This window comes from Bos javanicus, chromosome 5 (genome assembly GCF_032452875.1).
Source record: "Bos javanicus breed banteng chromosome 5, ARS-OSU_banteng_1.0, whole genome shotgun sequence".
Classification (NCBI taxonomy): domain Eukaryota; kingdom Metazoa; phylum Chordata; class Mammalia; order Artiodactyla; family Bovidae; genus Bos; species Bos javanicus.
In genome coordinates, this window is record NC_083872.1 from 116,755,026 (window position 1) to 116,773,430 (window position 18,405).

At 62.3% G+C, this 18,405-nt stretch overlaps 1 protein-coding gene across 2 annotated transcripts in view; it reads right to left on the reverse strand.

Annotated features, from left to right (window-relative positions):
* Positions 1-5,193: 5,193 nt before the first annotated feature.
* WNT7B (Wnt family member 7B) overlaps positions 5,194-18,405 on the reverse strand; it is a 54,475-nt gene continuing 41,263 nt past the window's right edge. For both annotated transcript variants that reach the window (XM_061418853.1, XM_061418855.1), the window contains exons 3-4: positions 13,788-14,059; positions 5,194-7,950 (exon numbers count right to left, since the gene is read on the reverse strand). In XM_061418853.1, coding sequence (XP_061274837.1) covers positions 7,471-7,950; positions 13,788-14,059 — 752 coding nt within the window. In that variant the 3' untranslated portion in view covers positions 5,194-7,470. The remainder of the gene's footprint in view (positions 7,951-13,787; positions 14,060-18,405) is intronic.

Genomic DNA, 18,405 nt, shown 5'->3' on the forward strand with positions numbered 1-18,405 from the left:
GGGAGACTGCCCCTCCCGGCCGTGGGCACGCCCCCAGCTCCCGGGGAGACAGCCCCGGTGACTCAGCTGTGTCCACTCCCTCCCCTAGCATGTTTGCCGTTGAGATTTAATCGATGCTCCTTCCCTGGGAACACAGGAGGGGAAGCGGGCGTCCGGGTCAGGCCCCATCTGCAAGGCCAGCCCCGCTTACTCTGCCGGCAGCCGGCTGCCTTCCCGGACAGGTCGACGAGCAGAAGCTCAAAGCTCTGGCATAGGCCTCAGCAGCTCAGAGTGCGGGGTGTGAGGTGCTGGGGTGGCCAGGCTCGTCCTGGGTCTGAGGAGGAGCTGGGGAGTCGCGGACAACAGGGCGATGGATGCCCGACCCCCCGGGCTCAGCGGAGGAGGGCCAGGGTGGGGAGCTGCTTCAGGAGGGGCTCAGCGCCCAGCCTTCCTGCCCAAAGTCCTCCCAGCCTGGTGACTCCTGTTTGAGAGCCTTCTTTCTTGCAGCAGGTTGGGCATGTGGGATCGTAGTTCCCCAACCAGGAATCGAACGCGTGCCCCCTACACTGCAAGCGCGGCGTCTTAGCTGCTGGACCACCGGGGAGGTCTCACTGAGAGGTTTTCCATGGACGAGAGGGCCGTGGATTGCAGTTCAGGTGTCAGGGAAGCCAGCTGGCTTTGCCCAGAAGGCCCAGATCCGGGATCTGGGATCCGCGATGGCCCCGAGGAAAGGAGAAGTGGGGAGTGCGAGTTCTGGAAAAAGCTGGAAACCGTGCAACTCAAGGGCCGGGCTCCTTCCTGTCCTCCCAGAACCTTCTGGAACCTGGTCGGTGGTGGGGCAGCTGTCCAAGCTCCACTCTCCCCACTGCCCAGCCCCCGCACACTCCAAGCTCTGCGTCCCTCCAGCCAGCCAGCCCAGGTCCCGCCGGAGACCCTCACTCACCTCTGCTCCCAACCCCTCCTTTTCCTCCCTTCTCTTGGAGGCCTCAGCTCCTGCAGGGAGCTTTGCCGACAGCCCCCCAGGGTCGGTTCCCCACCCCTCTTGCTCCCACACCTCCTGCCTCTGCTGCAGCCTCACGGATGGGGGCAGGGAGGAGGGATGAAGGGACCTGCTGTTCATCATTCTGCCCCTGTCCTGGTTTGAAGCTATTAAGGGACCTGATTTCAGCCTCGGCTCTGGGCCCCACCAGGCCCAGCCAAGCCCTGGGCCCCAAGGAGATGAGCAGTGATGGATGAAGGGACAAAGGAATGCAGGGAAGAGTGGGCGTGCTGTCCTGTCCTGCTTGGAGGAAAAGGGGAACTCGGGAGCCAGCAGTGAGGGTCTGAGCCAGAAGCCAGGGGAGGGACTTGGTCAAATGCCCCCAGCCCACTGCGGGCCTGGGGACCCGGTGAAGCAGCAGAACAGCCCCGTTGTGGCCCAGCCCCCACAGCTCAGGCAGGGGGCTTCCAGAGCTGCAGACCCTCGGAAAGGCCTCCTCGGAGGTCCTGGCTGGCCTTACCAGCGAGACCCCACGCTGGGCTAGTTTGGGTGGACTGGAGTCCTAGAGACCACCCTGGGGCCTGAGGGTGGGTGGGCCGGCCACCCACAGGGGACGAGCGAGGCCACCTGTGCCCAGCGCCTGGAGGGCGTCCCAGCCCGGCTGGCCTCTGCCTGCAGGTGGTGTAAGAGGACTCCTGATCCAGGGCCCGCGTCTGGGCCACTTCCCGGCAAGGCTGGAGGGCTTGCTGTTCCTCGGCGTCCCAGGAGGCTGCAGGATCCCAGCTGAGCTCAGGGCGGCGTGCCACGCAGACTGCGAGAGGACAGGCCAGCAGGGGGACCGGCCAGGCGAGTCTGCCTGGGCGCTGCTCACCCCTGGCACCCTGGAAGCAGTGCCGGCCCAGGGCAGGCTGAGGGTAGGCCCTGACACCCCCCCTTGCCAATTCATTTGGCAGACCACCTGCCACAACCCAGGCCTCTGCTGGGCACTCCTGGGGGTGCCAGGACTCCCTGTGGCCCCCTGCGTCCTCAGACCTACAAGATTCCCAAGACTCCTGGATGCTCAGGCCAGGCAGCTGAGTCTCCAGGTCCTACAAGACCAAAGACCTGATGAGGAGGCAGGGGTATCACAGAGAAGGGAGGTGGGCGCAAGCTCAGACTGGGAGGGGGAAGGGCAGGGGTAGCCGCAGGTGAGGTCCAAGGTGATGATCAGCTGAGCCTCCCGACTCCCGGGGCCCCTGACTCAGTGCTGTGCCTCCCAGGGGACGTGCTCTGCTCAAGGGCCCTCAGCCTGCCCGTCTGCCTGAGCGCCAGGAGCTCTAGTCCTCACTCACCTCTCGTGCCCTCCTGGGCCCCTCGGGCTCCCTAGACCACAGCCCTGCTTGCCCCAGGCCCCTCTTCCCTTCACCAGGCCCGTGACTCCGCCCTCCTGACCCCTCCCCACCTCCCAGCTCTAGGAGGCAGGAAGTTCACCCGGATGTCTAACCCAGATCCCGCCTGCTGCATTTTAGCCCAGTCTTCACCATTCTGTGCTCAGTGAAGACAGCTGCTGTCATCTCCTCCCCGGACCCGCTGTAGTTATTCTCTTCCCACTCATCTCTGTGAGGCCTTGGACTAGGCCCCGGGGCCTCAATTTCTCCTCGTGGGAGTTGGCATGGAGCTGGGTAGAGGGAAGACCCCAGAGATTTGAGTTCAAATCCCGGTTCTGCCTCTCACAGGCAAATGACCTGGGACAGAACCCTCTATTCTCTGTGCCTCGGTTCTCCCATCGATTAAACAGAATTAGCACAGGCCTAACTGGGGAAGGGGTGTTGTGAGGTTGTGGATAACCGTGGGCCAGAGCCAGGCACTGGCATGGTTGGGGGCCCTTCTCACTTGCAGGGGCCCCCAGCCTGCTGGGAGGGGGCAGTCACAGCAATGAGACCTCTCTGCCCATGAGAACAGAGAGCTGGGATGGAAGGTGAGGGAGGGCAGGAGCCCTGGCAAGTTTGCTGGGGAATGGTGGGCATTATGGGGGAGAGGGTTGCAGGCAAAGGATGGGAGGAGACAGGGATTCCCTGGCTGGAGACACAGCTGCAGCAAAGGCTGGGCGGGAGGTGGGGGTGATGGGTAGCTCTGGGGAGGAGAGGTTTGCTGGCAGGGTCGGGGCTTTGTGTGTGGATGGGGCAGAGGTTGGCCGTAGGAGATGAGACAGAAAATCAGGAAGGACTTCCAAGGCCGCAGCAAGGAGAGAGCCTCTGTCACCACGGCCACGGGACCCCCTGGGAGCACTGGCCACTGGACAGCAGCTGAGTGGGCAGCCCTGGGAAACAGGGTGGGAGGCCTTGTTGCCAAAGCTTGGCCTGAGAGCAAAGTGTGGGCAGGAGTGTCCTCCAGAGAAAGCAGGAACGCGGGCCTGGCCAGACAGCCGGCTCCCATGTCCACTCTACGGAAGGGGACATTGCGGCTCAGAGGTGGGCGAGCCAGTCCAAAGCCCTTTCCTCTCTCCCAGTCCGCCTCAGTCCGGTTACACCCCTGGAATGGGCTGCCTTGCTTAGGGCAGGAAAGAAGCAAAGGTCTGGAGCCCCTGAGGGTCGGGGGCAGGCTTGAACCACCGCCATCTCCAGGGCCAGATGGGGCCTCCAGCAAGGCTAAATGAGCCAGTGAGTGAATGAATGAATGAGTGGGTGGTGGAGACATGCCCCCAGGACTGCAGGCGCCCTCCATCCCACCCCAGCGTCCCCAAATCCTGCCCAGGGAAGCCCTTGTGACCCACCAGCCTTGGTGATCCTTGCTGTCTCGGGTGCAACGGGAAGGCAAGCCCGCAGAAGCTGCATTCTGGGCAAGTTCAGAGGCAGGACGGGCCTGCACGCCCAGGGCCCACAGAGAGAGTTGAGAGCACAGGTGTCACTCTGGGGGCCGTGGGGGTGCCGGGCTGCTGGGGAATGCTTGTGAAACATCAGCCTCAGAGGTGGCGCCTGGGCTGGGGTAGGGGGAGGTCTGGGGGCCCCCAGACCGGGCCAGGCCGTGTGGGCTCAACGCCTGGGGCAGGGCTTCTTGGAGGGTGTGTTGGGCGGCCCTGGGAGGCCGGGGCTGGGGTTGAACCATGGCCAAGCAGTGAGTACAGTCTGGGCACTGGGGCCGGGGCATTCTCGGAGCTCTTTCCTCATTCCTGGCCCTGTGGGAGTAGCCGGACCCTGGCGTTCTGCGGTCGCCGCCACCGCAGACGCACTCACCGTCTCGTGGGGAGCAGGGGCCTCCTGCCAATCTCCCTGGGGCCCTTAGGGTCTGGCTTGGGGCCCCCCAAAGCCCGTCGACCCCCGAGTCCTGGCCCCAGCCACCTCCCACTCTGGGATGGGGACGCTGGTGTATCTGATTCAGACGCTGATAAATACGGGCGCAGGGGCACTAGAGGCTGTGCCCAGGGCGGGGGCGCCAGGAGGGACAGAGCTGAGATTTCAGGCCCAGGGCTTGCCCCGTCTCCCTCCCTTTCCACGCCCTGAGGGGCATGTCCTCCTCCGAAAGCCCACCTGGGGGCCCCTCCCCCTGGATCTGGGCCCGGGTGCCCAGGCGGATGGGGGCTGTGTGATGCCAGGCTGCCTTGGGACAGCGGGCAGTGGCCAAACCGGCCCCACTGCATGCCTCCAGCCCTCAGCAGGAATGCCATTCATCCTCCCTGCTCACAGGGCCTCTGGCAGAAGCAGCGAGGCCTGATGGCCAGCCAGGGGCCCGTGGAGCTCCCAGGGACCTCGGGCTGCCTGGCCTCCCCCAGAGAGGGCAAGGAGCGCCCTGGGACGGGGGGGTCATGGAGTCACAAGCCCCCAGATATAGCTGGACAGACCCACAGGGACCCTGAGGACAGATCCCACTGGGGTCACAGGGGGAAGGAGACACCGAGGGAGACAGATGGGGCCAGGGCCTCCCACCTTCAGCCCCTCTTCTCCCGAGAGCAGCCCCCTGGCACCAGGCTGACCCTCCTGCCCCTGTGGCCTGACCCAGGCTGTCTGGGGAGGCCTCAGAGTCTGTGTGCAGACCCCCAGCTGTGGCCCTTGCTTGGTGGGGACAGGCCCACAGTTCTTGGGGAGAACCAAGCCCCCGCAGCAAGGTGTGGAGGACGGTGTGGGGGAAGAGCCATCAGCACAGCGCCAGCTCTGCCCGCACATGGGGTCCAAAGGGTGGGAGGACTTGTCCTCAGGGGACTGCTCGTGAGTCCCTCTCCTACTCCCGCGGCAAGGGCTGCAGAGACTTCACACACTTGCTTCTCTGATTCCAGCTTTATTGGAGCCGAGCGCTCCCCTCCTGGGGAGCCCAGACACAGCCCATCAGAAACCCGCCAGCTCTCCTGAAGGGGTGGGGGGGTGGCCACCACAAGGACACACAGCGCCTTGGCCACCAGCGTCCCTGCCTGGGCCACACGACAGCCCCGCCCCCACCCAAGGGAAGGGTGACATCGTATTAGGGGAGGGCGGGGTCTCGGTGGCGGCCACTGAGTAGCCGAGGGACAGTGCACGTGACTTGGTGGCATCAGGGGCCCCAAGGTCCAAGGGCCGGTTTCAAGCAGAAGGAGGAGCCTAGCTCGGGGACAGCGCGGCCATCCCCCTGCCCCCCAGTACCCAGTGTAGGTCACAATAATTTAAAAGACACTATAGACATTTCGACGCTATATAACAATATAAGTTAACCAGGTTTCTTGGCAGAGGATGCTAGGCCTGTGGACTCAGCGGGGTATCCTGGGACCTGGGGTGGGGTGGTGGGAAGGGGGCTTGGGGGCATTCACAGTGGCCTGGGAGCTCCCAGGACAGCAGCTGTTGGTGGCATGTCCTGGCATCGTGCGGGCAGGCAGGGTAGACACCAGGGCCAGGGCCCAAGGTCACTCACCCCAGGCTAGTGTCCAGCCCACTTGTCTGGTTAGTGGCCTGAAGATTGTCTCCATGGGATTCTGAGAGAAAACGCCTTAAGCTCAGAACAGGGACGAGCGCATGGATGGTGGTGCACACCGTCCTTTCTGGCCCTGGACACCTCGTGCCTCGGTCTCCCCAAGGTGGGCAGGAGTACTGGCAGAGGGCATGTCCAGCACTGAGTCTCTCCCCACCCAGCCCACAGCTTAGAGTCAAGCAGGACCCCTTTCCATTCCTGTCTCCCCGGTTTCAGGGTAACTTAACCTCATGGAAAGGTCTGCGTGGGGTGGGGACCACAGATGACTGGAGGGCAGCCATCTGCTGGCGCAGCTGTGGGACCCTGGCAGAGCAGTGCCCTGGATCCGAGCTTTCTCAGCATCAGGGTCAGGATGAAAGGACCTGCACTGGGCAAGGAGTCCACCAGAGAAACCCTCAAAGGCACCTCGAGGCAAGGGGCGTGGACCCCATTGAAGCTGGCAGGGGGAGGAAGGGCACAGCCAGAGTTTTCAAGGCATGGGGACTGCCTGTCACCCTGGGTGTCCCCAGAGCACGTCCTTCAAGGTCAGGAGCCCTGGGATGATCGTCAGGCAGCCTGAGCCCAGGGGAGAGCCTCCACTCGCAGCCTTGCGGGTCCCCTGCTGGTGCTTGAGCTGCTCCGGGCCTCAGGGTCCCCATCTGTCAAATAAGGCAAATACCCCTGAACTGTCCCCCTGTCCCACCAGCCTGCCCCGGCATGGTGCTGTCCTGGGGGTCCAGCTGATTCCAGGGTGGGAGGGGTTTCTGTAAACCAGGGGGTGTCAGGCTGGTGGGGGGCTGGAAGAGCAACACACTCAGGGACGTAGCGCTCCTGGAACCTGACGTGGGTGACAATCTGATTTGCTAGATATGATTTTCAAAAGAAGGGAGGAAGGGGCCAGAGATCCCTGTCCGTGGCTCTCCTCACAGGCTCTCGGCCGTGCCCCCCGCCCAGCTCACGTGGAGACCACGTGCACTGGCCACCTCCCCCCTGGACAGGGCCATGCACAGGGATACTCCCGCGGGTACCCAGGGGCCAGAGGAGGGAGCAGAGGGGGGCAAGGGGACACACTAACAGAGTACAGAGTTAGGACCGGCTATGCCTTAGTGCTAAAATCCTCTTCGGATACTAAGAAAACATAAATAATTTTTGTCGACATCTGCCCAGACTGCCGCAGTGACTCAGTGACTGCTGAGGCCTGGGACGAAGTCTTTCTGCGTCCTGTACCACCAGGCTGGGAGAGAAGGACGCTCGGAGGCTTGTCGCCTTGCTTTCCGAGCATGTGTGTCCTTGAGGTTCACTGTCCCAGAGAGAAGAAATGCACTGTGCGCCGCTGGGGACACTCACGCCATCGGCCTTGCCCTCTGGACCAGCTGATGGGCACTGTTCTGCCACAAGAGGGGACTGGCGTGGCAGGAGAGAACCGCTGGTGGGCCAGGAAAAGGTGACCGGCCCGTGGGAGCGCTCTTGCGCCTGGAGCGCCCACCTCCTGCACACCCCTCTGGCCCGCGCGGTCAGGCAGGCTGGGGCAGAGATGCCAAGGGGGCGGGGCGGGGCCGCGGCGGAGTGGGCGGGGCCGCGGGCGGGGCGGGCGGGGCCGCGGGCGGAGTGGGCGGGGCCGCTCACTTGCAGGTGAAGACCTCGGTGCGCTCGCTGCACGTGTTGCACTTGACGAAGCAGCACCAGTGGAACTTGCAGTTGCACTGCCAGACCTTGGTGTACTGGTGGGTGTTGTAGCCCCGGCCGCAGCACATGGTGTCGCAGCCGTCTGCGCCGGGCGACGTGCGGTTACACAGGCGGCCCTGCGTGCCCACGCTGCCCGTGGCCGCGTCCTCCTCGCAGTAGTTGGGGGACTTCTCGATGTACACCAGGTCCGTCTCCATGGGCTTCTGGTAGCTGCGCAGCTGCTTGATGCGCAGGAAGGTGGGCTGGCGCAGGCGGCTGGCGCGCACCACCTCCACCTGCACGGCCACGTTGTACTTCTCCTTCAGCAGGTGGCCCACCTCGCGGAACTTGGGCAGCGTGGTCCAGCACGTCCTGGTGGTGCAGGAGCCGGACACGCCGTGGCACTTGCACTCCAGCTTCATGCGCTCCTCCAGGACCTGCGGGCCACAGGGCAGGCTCAGTATGGGCTGGGGAGGAGTGGCGGAGGGGAGGCAGGTGGTGGGGGGCCTGCCACCTCGCCTCCATCTGACCCAGATCTGGCTACCCACTTCCCACCGTGTGACCACACATCAGTGTTTCCTCCTCTCTGAGCCTCAGTCTCCTCATCCATGAAACGGGGCTACTGACCACAAGGTCCCTAATTGCATGAGACCCTATGAGGGTCCCCAAGAGAATATTCAGAACTCGGCAGAGCAAGGCATGTGCTCATCAAATGTGTTCCTCGAGATTCTCACAACCCTTCAGGGAGCTGCAAGTCAATGCACTGATGAGGAAACAGGCTGAGTGGATGGGGCAGGCGTGGGACTCACTGTAGCAGGTGAAGAAGCTGGTGCATGCACCCTCCAGGTGGGGTAGCAGGTCCAGCAAGAGCAGGTGCTCAGTAAATGTGGACCCCCCCTCTGGTCTGTCCTGCTCCCCACCCTTGTGCCTGGTGTAGGCTTTGGCATGCAGTCAGCACTTAATAAGTGGCTGTTCAATGGAAGCCTGGCACGCACATGGAGCTCTGTACACCTTTGCTGAAGGACGGAGTGGGGGCAGGCGGCGGGTGAGCGCATGGATCAGTGAGGCCCAGGCGTGCCGTCTGCTGGGAAGCCGCCCTCCGACCAGTGTTGTTCTTTCTCCCCAGCTCCCCGAGGGCCCGTGATGGGTGCAGCCGTGTGTTTTCCTTGGGCCTCCCTCCTTGGCCCCGGAAGACTGATTCCCAGAGCCAGCCCTGACCCCGGGCACTCATTTACTCAGATCGAAAAGGCCCTGCCAGCCGGGCCTGATTAAAGATGGGGAATCATTAGCTGCCGCCCCACGGCTGCACAAGGGCCATTTGTCAGCTGTCTTAGTTCCCGCTGGCCTCATTGCGACAGCCTAGCCCTGCGTGGTCTTGGCCACCCTCTGCCTCCTGGTCCAGAACCCCAGCCCTGACCCTCAGTGAATAAATGAATGAATGAACAAATGAAAGAAACAGAGAGAGAAACATCCCACGGTATTGGGGACTGCCCAATCCCTTTCCTGCCTGCCCTGATCGCACGGGGCCCTGGACCAAGGCGAGGAAGCCCGGGACGCCCAGGAAACTGAGACAAAGCAGCAAAGCGCAGGGGCCTGTGAGGGGGGGGTGCTGGCGTGGGGCTTCCTGGGGGAGGTGGTGCCTGTGCTAGGCGTTGACGGAGGAGCAGAAGCTCCTCAGACAGAGGAGCGGCACTCCAGGAGGGGTGCATCGCGAGAAGGTCTGGAGAGCCGCCACCATCACCACAAAGGGAAGATTCGACCCAAAGGAGCACAACGCGCGGCTAGCGGCCTGAAGTTTAGGGGGCGAGAGTCTCCTCTCCTGTGCGGATGATGTCCTGGAGGATGATGTCCCGGCAGATGATGTCCTGGCCGAGGTGGGGAGGGACCCCGTGTTCGGAGGAGGGAGAGGGGGCCCAGGGGAATATTCAGAACTGGAATGGCAGCGCTTGATGACTGCCGTGGGGCGTTTGGGTCAAAGGCACTGGCCAGAAGTCTGGTCTGGGGGTCTGGGTGAAGGTGCGACCTCTTCAGAAAAAATGTATCTAGGCCTCTCGTCTGCCTCCCACCCCTCTCCTCACTCTTGTCCACCCCAGTCCGACCTCTCCTCCCCCTCCTTCCACCCCACCCCACGATCATCTTTGCTTGGACCATTGTAAGCTAAGTTGCTTCAGTCATGTCTGACTCTTTGTGACCCCATGGGCCGTAGCCCGCCGGGTTCCTCTGTCCATGAGATTCTCCAGGAAGAATCCCAGAGTGGGTTCCCATGCCCTCCTCTGCTTGGCAGGACATTGCCAGTAATGCCTAATGCGGCTCCCGACACTCCTCCAGGGGACCTTCCCTCTCCCCGAAAGCCCCTCACTCTACTAATCTGCCCTTCAGAGCTTGGAAGCTTCCTTGGCCTGGTCACGCTGCCTGCCATGGATGCCCCAGGACAGGAGCTGACCGGATGCATAGCCCTCTCAGAGCCCCACCCTGGGGGGCAGCTGGCCCTACCCCATGCTGCTGGCCCAGGAGGTGCTTCCTCAGATGGGCGGTGATGGCCGGAGACCTGGCAGTGTCCAGGCCAGCCTCTGTGCAGGCCGGGTGGTCCACTGGCGTGCCCACGCTGGCCCACTGAACAGCTGCCCCCCGCCTCGCTCTGCCGCCCGCCCTGAACCCCTTCCCTCCACAGTCAGCTCCTCTGTGGCCAGTGACAGTCCGCAGATGAAGTTGACCGGACCGCTGTGTGCAGAGCAAAGGGCTGAAGCCTTGCTTGGCTGGGTCCCCGGGGCTCACTCTCCCGGGAAGTGATCACAGGATTCAAGAATGTGCTGTTTCCGGCTTCAGTGCCCTCATGATAAGAGAGAGAGAGATGGTGGCGCCAGCCCCCACTGCCTCAGGAGACCACCTAGGAGAGTGGAGAGCGACCCACTCTGCCCAGAGGAGCTGCTGGCTGAGCCCCGGGCCTCACTCCTGCCCTAGGGAGCTCCAGAAAAGGGCAGACAGGGGTTCTTCCCAGAATAGGGGCTGGCCTACACTCTGGGGAGGGTGCTCAGTCAGGGGGAGTCCCCGGTTGGTGGACCAAAACCCTGAGGAGCTCAGAGTTGAGCAGGTCTGCACGCTCAGCTTGTCTGCTCCTGGCCCACGAGGGATTCAGTGGGCCATGTGCCAGTCTGGGGTGGGCTGAAGAGTGTCCTCCCAAATGTGTCTACTCAGCCCCTCAGAATATGCCCTTCTTTGGAGATCGGAAGTTTGCAGATGTAAGTAAGGTAAGACTCGTGATGAGATGGTTCTGGTTTGGGGGGGGCCTGAGTCCAGGGACCTGTTTCCTTGTAAGAGACAGAAGAGGAGGGAACACAGACACAGAGCAGGGCCGTGTGAAGGCAGAAGCCGAGACTGGGTGATGCGGCCACAAGCCAAGGAGCGCCCGCGCCCCTGGAGCTGGAAGAGGCCGGAAGGACCCTGCCCTGGAGCCTTGGGAGGGAGCTTGGGCCTACGGACACCTTGACTTTCGGCCTCTGGCTCTGTGCAAGAACAAATTCCTCTTGCTCGAAGCCACTTCGCTGTGGGACTTCGGTGTAGCAGCAACAGCCTCCTCTCCTCCTGACTTGCTGAACTCCGTGCAAGGCCCGGGGGCTGGGGGTCGGGCCTGGCTGCTCCACGAGTGGGCCGGGGTGCCCAGCACTGAAGTGACCCGTGAAGGTCTGGACTCAGCTCTCCAGGAAACCTCAGAAGCCATATTCACCCGTCTCAGCTGCCATGATAAGCCCCCAGGGGGCCCTGTGTGGTCACTACCACGGCCTTTTCCAAGAGCTCAGACTACACATGGGCTGCACGGCCCCTTGGGGTCGGGGCTGCTGGGGGGGCAGGGGGGAGGGGCACAAGGTACCTTCTACCTGCGGGGGAGGAGATGGACGTGGGAGAGGGACAGGGCCAGCCAGGGCCTCGTGGACAGCTGGGGACAGTGTCAGCAGGAGAATCCTGGCTGCCAACCACGTTAGAGGCCTTTGCCGTGGCTGTCCTGGCCCCGACAGGCCCTCGCACGGCTCATCTGCCCCCCACCTTGCCTCCACCAGTCTGCTTCTCCTTAGAGCATGGCTTCCGGGTTTCACGGCTCCACCCCAGTCAAACTCCCCCAGCATATTGACTCTCCTCCATCCCAATTCCCCCCAACCCCCGAACAGCCCCAGGCCCATCACCAGCCTCCTATTGTCAGCCTTCCTGTCTGCCTCAGGCCCAATCCTGCTAGTCTCCACTTCCCCTATGCCTTTTTACCACCTGGCAATTGCCACCCCTTCTCCCCCGCCAGCCACCAAGTCCCCAAATATAAAATGGAGACAGTGAGACTGTTCTCCCAGGGGTGTGGGAAAGCCCCTGCTCAAGACCTAAGCCACTGCAGAGGCTCAAAGGGGATTGGTTCAGTTTAGACTTCAGATGTGCCTCCTCCTCCAGGGAGCCCTCCTGGTGTCCTCCATGTAAGTGAATCTCTTTCCTCTGCCCTTCCAGACACAGATCACCATTGCCTGCTCCCAGAGAATGGAGCCTGGGGCTTCCCTCGTGGCTCAGATGGTAAAGAATCTGCCTGCAATGCCGGAGACCCATGTTCGATCCCTGGGTCAGGGTGATCCCCTGGAGAAGGAAATGGCAGCCCACTCCAGTATTCTTGCCTGGAGAATTCCATGGACAGAGGAGCCTGGCGGGCTACAGTCCATGGGGTTGCAAAGAGTCAGACCTAACTAAGAGATTAACACACACACAGACACGGAGAACCCACAGCCTTCATGCTGTCTGTGAGCTCCATGGAGGTGCAGAAATGAAGACTCCTTCTTCACTATTTGTTCCTCTGACCATAACGGAACAACCACGGGCTGCAAGGCGACCTCCACTTCTACAAGGTGAAGTCAGAGCCTGGGCCTGGCGTTCAAGGCCCATTCTGGGCTGGCCCCTGCATATGTCTCAAGCCCTGTCTCACCCACCCCTGGTGCTCCCACAGGCCTGAACCCTCTGCAGTGGCCCCCTCTTCCCCCGGGCCCCTTCCCTGCCCTCACCTCTCACACCCTGCTTCTGCTCTTCTCAGCTCTGGCATGTCCTTCAAGGTCTCCCTAGGACACTACTGCCTTCAGAAAGCTACTGCTACCCCTCCCTCAGGCCCCTGGGCTCCCTGCATGTGGACCCACTGGGTGCTGGGGGAGCTCCCACAGCCAAGGCATGTCTCACCCCACCTGTGCCCTGTGCCCAGCATGATGCCTGGCACACAGACTGGGCAGGAGCATTGGTTGAGTGAATGAGATCAGCTCAGGGCTTGGGGGCAGAGGGCATTTTCAAGTCTTCTTTGCCTGGAAAGGCTAGTCTGCCCCTGGCCTGCAGAGCCCCTCAGGCCCTGGTGCCCTGGGTGCAGCCCCTGGGGCTGGAGCACCAGACCCAGAGGCGTTCCGCTCAGCTGGCTGCTCTATCTCGGGCCATCTTGCCGCCATGGCGGCCGCTCCTCCCAGCCCAGTATCTGGGGCCCTCATCTCCCCAAGGCGGAGCTGGACTCGCCCTGACTTCTTCCCCACTGTGTCCCGGCTTGAATGTCTTCCATTATCACGCACCTCTCTGCACCCCACCCTACACATGAAGCTGGCTGCTCGAGAACTTCCAACTCAGTTCCTGCCTTTCCTCAGGCTGCTCCTGCTTCCTGGCACCACCCCTTCCTCCAGCCTCTCAAAATGAATCAAAGGCCACCTCCTCCAGGAAGCCTTTCTGGGTGTATTGGCATGACTCCTATAGGAGCGGGGGAGGGACAGACTGTGATCTGCTCCCGCACAACGCTTGCCAGGCCCGGCTCCTACCCTATGTGCAAAAAGGGTCCCCGTCTTACACCACTGCCCACCAGCTGGGGTCTGCGGACACATCACTTCTCTAGTCCCACCCTCAGTTTTCAAATCTCTGCAATGGGAATAGAAAGGCCCACCTTCTGGGATGGACAAGTGATGGCTTGTGCTCAGCACTACCCACCCAGCACATTCAGGCCTCAGTTCACCAACTCCCTTCGCTAGAAGAGAAGCCCAAATCTCAGAGAGGTCCAGACCCTCCCTGGATAACTGGGTAACTCAGTTGTCACACCTGAAGCAGGCCTGCCCCGCCCAGCCCTCCCAGCCCCTCCCCGCCCTCCCAGCCCCTCCCCCTGCTTGCATCGCCCCTCCCCTTCCAGCTCCTGCCCCGCCCACCGCCGCCCCGCCCCGCTCACAGCGCCCGGCCCAGTTCCGCGTCGCCCCGCCCACCGCAGCCGCGCCTCGCCCCGCGCCCGCCCTACCTTCCTGCCCGCTTCGTTGTTGTGCAGGTTCATGAGGCGCCTGGCGTTTTTCTTGATCTCGCGGGCGTCCACGAAGCGCCGGGAGAAGTCAATGCCATAGCGCACGTCGGCGGAGCAGCCGCCCCACTTCCAGCCCTCGGCCTGGTTGTAGTAGCCCTGCTTCTCGCGGTCGCAGCCGCAGTTGCTGAGGTTGCCCTGGCTGCAGGCGGCGGTGACGGCGTGGGCCACGCCGGCCGCGGTGATGGCGTAGGTGAAGGCGGCCTCACGGCTCCCTGCGGGGAGGGGACGGGTGCGGACGGTGAGCCCCGCAGGTCCCGGCCGCGTGGGCTCGGGGCCAGGCGCTGGGCCCTGATCCTGCTGCCGGCCAGCCGTGTGACCCTGGGCTCAGCCCTGGCCCTCTCTGAGCTTCCGACTCAGCCACGTCGGGCTGATGGAGCCCACCTGGCAGGGCTGTCGTAAGGACAGTACACCCTGGGCACTCGGTGCGTGCCCTGGCCCTGCCGCCACACGGAAGACCCTTCTCTTTCTGTCCCAGGAGCCTGGGCGGGGGCCTAGTTTCCTCCTGGGAGACAACGCAGTCGGGGGTCCTGGGAGGGGCTGTTTGGGGTCTGCACCTCTGCCAGCCTCCCAGCGCTGCTCTTCAGGAGCGGACCACCTGTGCTGATCCCTTCAGGGGCGCCCCCCCCACCGGCCAGGGGCCAGGCAGAATCCTCCGAGCTCGCAGTGGACCCCGAACCCGTTTGCTGCCATCTCTCTCTCTAACCACCCACTGTCACCCCCTCACCAGGCCCTGGCCGCCTGAATCTTCCTTCTCCATCAGCCCTGCCTGCTTCAGGGGCCACTGAACTCCCAGGCTGGGGCACGGGTTTCCCCTGCCACCCGCACTCCCCAGCCATCCTCCAGGCGGGTGCAAAGTGCAGTTCCGCACACACGTGTGCTACATACACATTCCCTCCCTCTCCTCTGCCTGAGCTGGAAAGGGAAGGCCTGAAGTCCGTGCAGGTTGGATCCCCAGCCCTCTCTCCCTATCTTCCACCCCAAACAACTCAAATTCCGGTGCTGGTCACATGCTCCTGGAGGTTTCCTGGTCTTTTGGGTGGAATTTCCTTCCCTTTCATGCCCAAATTTTTACAACCTTTCAACGCCAGTTCCAATGTCTCCTCCTCCAAGCAGCCTTTCCAGACCACCAGCCAGAAGACAGCCCGGGCTGCCTGACCACCCTCAGTGGCAGATCTGACCCTCTCATTGCTCTTGACACTGTTCACCTGGTGAGCCCAACCACTGGGACTTCCTGGCTCCACGTGGGTCAAAGGCCCCTTAGTTGGGCAGTCCCAACTTGAATTCTTTATTTCCCATGCCCCGTCCCCTGCCTGTGCATCCAGCCATTCCAGCCCCAGTCTCTCGGGCACCCCTCACCTTGCCCACAAGCAGAGAGGCTCCCTGAGGGCCACGACTGAGACTGTGTGGTCCCCAGCACCTGCCACTACGGGTCTGGAGCTCATTGGTGTTGACTGGACCAAAGCCCAGCTCTGGTGAGCGGCAATGGTGGTGCCCTCAGCCACAGCAGGGCGTGGCCCAGTTGGACTCAGGGGGGGCCTGGAAACCCAGGAGCCCTCCTCGCACAAGCCCACCCAAGAGTGCCAACATGCCCCGTGTGCTTGCCTACTGGTCCTGTTGTTGGGGGCTGGCATGGTCCCCCAGGTTGAGAAAGGCTTGAGAGTCAAGTTAGGTCCATTCCACGAGCATCCACTGAGCACCGACTGCCTGCCCGGCCTTGTCCTGGGTGCTGGCCATGTGCTCTGGGGCCCGCCTCCTCACCCACCAACTGGCTGAGGGGGGCTCATCCAGAGGGGGTCCCCACTCCCCTAGGAGGCTCACCCTTGGTGGGGGTACTCATCCTGAGCGAGTACCTACACTCTGGGGGCTCACCCTGGGGGCTCACTTATCTGGGGTCCCTGCTCCCGGGGTTTCTCCCATTCAGGATGAGGACCAAGGTCTCAGGGGCCCAGGGCGGAGGAGGCTTTGGTCAGCCTCTGCCTCTCGGAGTGGGCCATGGCTTCCTGGAAATTTCCATCCTCTGAGAAGAGCTGAGGGAAGGGTGGTATCCGACATCCCTTCCTCCCTAGGAAGACCAGGGGCTGCAGAGGGCACCGCCTTCCCAGGGCCTTGCTGCTCATCCGCCCCTCTTTCCGGGCAGGCCCGTCCTGCCTACACTTTCCCCTCCTGCCCGGGGACCACTTTGATGGCACTGCTCAGTCAGAAGTCCGCCTCAGCCCAGTGAAGGGCTCTTGGAGAAGCACGGAGGAGCCCTGGTCCCACACCATCCAGGCCACTAGCCAGGAGCACCAGACAGACAGGGACAGGGAGAGCACGGTGTGAAGTGGGCGCCTGAGCTCTTGCTGGTGTTGGTGTCGCCCGAGCCCAGCAGCCTGCTGACTAGCTCATGCATGGGCAGGGGAGGTGGCAGTGAACTTCGGGGTCCAGGAGAGAAGGTGACCACGGAGCTCTGCAAGGAGGGCACAAGGAACCATGGAACCTCCAAGGATTCCTCAACCTGCCTCTCGGTGGGGGGTTGGGGGTGGGGTGGAGTAGTCAGGGAAGGCTTCCTGCAAGAGGTGACATCTTAAAGTAAGTCTTAACAAGAAGTATGTGTTAACTCATCATGGTTTGTGTGTGTGAATGTGTGTATGTGTGAATGTGTGTGTGGTGTGTGTGACTGTGTATATGGTGTCCAAGTATGTGAGTGTGTGTACGTATAGTTGTGTGGTGGGTGCACGCTCCTGGTGCACATACAGCAGGTGCAGAGGTGTGCAACAGTTTGGTGTTCCTGGGCCAGGAGTAGGAGATCAAGAGTCGTGAAAAAAGAGGTGGCCGAGGTGCCAGGGAGCCAGTGTGTGGGTGGCCAGAGATGTCCCGTGAAGCAGGTGGCACTTTCTGCCGGTGTGAGGGTGAGAGAGAAGCTGCGGGGTTTAGATCTTAGAGCCCATGCTGGCTGCGGGGCGAGGGGACTCCTGGAACTATTTAGCAAGCAGATCAGCGGAGCTGTGCTTCCCTCCTCCTCACCGGCTCTCACAGCACCAGCACTCCCTGACCCTTCATACGTGTCCTCATCGACCTGTCCCGATGATCATGTGACAGGTTTTATCCTTATTCCCATATCATAGGTGAGAACACCGAGGTACACAGAAGCTGCGAAGTGAAGTGAAGTGAAGTGAAAGTCACTCAGTAGTGTCCAACTCTTTGTGACCCCATGGACTATACAGTCCGTGGAATCCTCCAGGCCAGAATACTGGAATGGGTAGCCCTTGCCTTCTCCAGGGGATCTTCCCAACCCAGGGATGGAACCCAGGTTTCCCTCATTGCAAGTGGATTCTTTACCAGCTGAACTACAAGGGAAGCCCAAGAATACTGGAGTGGGTAGCCTATCCCTTCTCCAGGGGATCTTCCTGACCCGGGAATTGAACCGGGGTCTCCTGCAGTGCAGACAGATTCTTTACCAACTGAGCTATCAGGAAGCTGTGAAACGAGGTGTTAATGGCTGAAGCAGGACTTGAACCCGGGCAGTGGAATCCAAGCCCAGCTTTGCAGAGGGAGGGCCTGGGGCATAGGTCATGGAGGTCATCCTACCTGCTCCGTGGCCCTTTGCCCTCAGTCATCTTGGGCAGGAGGAGACTGGGAAGAGGATGCACAGCCCCTTGGAGGGGGTGAGATTCTGCCTCTGCCTCTGCATCTGTGGGCGGTGGGGTGGGGGGTGGGGGAGTGCTAACCAGCAGGTGAACACTGGTTGGGAGCCCTGGGGAGGCAGAGCTAGCCTCGGAATGGGCGTGCCACACGCTGGGCACCGGGCAGGGGGTGAGGAATCTCCTCTGGTTGTGTAATCCACCAGGAGGCCAGGCCCACGGAGTTAAAAGCCCCACAACCAAGCCCTGCCTGTGCGAGCAGGATGTGGGCGCGCCCTCGGAGGCCCTGGACCCCCGCACTCCATCCTCTTCTTCCCCAAACGCCCTCCTCCCCAGCAGCAGCCAGAAGGGGGACTCCCACATCCCCCACCCTAAAGCGCCAAGCAGGCCAGCAGGTGCCCAGGCCAGGGACGGCTGCGTGTTTGGAGGGCATTTCACAGAACCCCTCCTCCCATCTTTTCTGCTCCCGCCTGGTTTCTGTCCCGTACTCAGCTCAGACCCAGTTACTCATCAGTTACTCACCCGGTTGCCACTCCCGCTAATTCCTTTTTTATTTGGTTTTAATGAGCCAAGCCCTCTCATCTCACCATGGAGACAAGCGGGAGGTGAGCATGAGGGAGGCATGGTTTGGGGAGCTGAGGAGTCACGTGGGGTTCGGGATGGAGGGGATTGCTCACCCCCCCCAACCCCGCTGCATTCTGCAGGCGCATCTCATTTAATGCAACGGCTTTGTCGCTCCATTTCACAGAACTGGATGCTGACTCTGGGGGCCGACTCACAGTGTGCCTGGCCTGGAGGGAGGACATGGGCCCCTCCCCCACCAGATCACACCGGGGCGGCTGCCTGTCCTCCAGGGTGAGAAGGGGGAGGGCTTGGATTAGAGAGAAGCCCCTCAAACCCGTGGGCCTTGTCCCAGCAAACATCCGGGATTCCCGGGC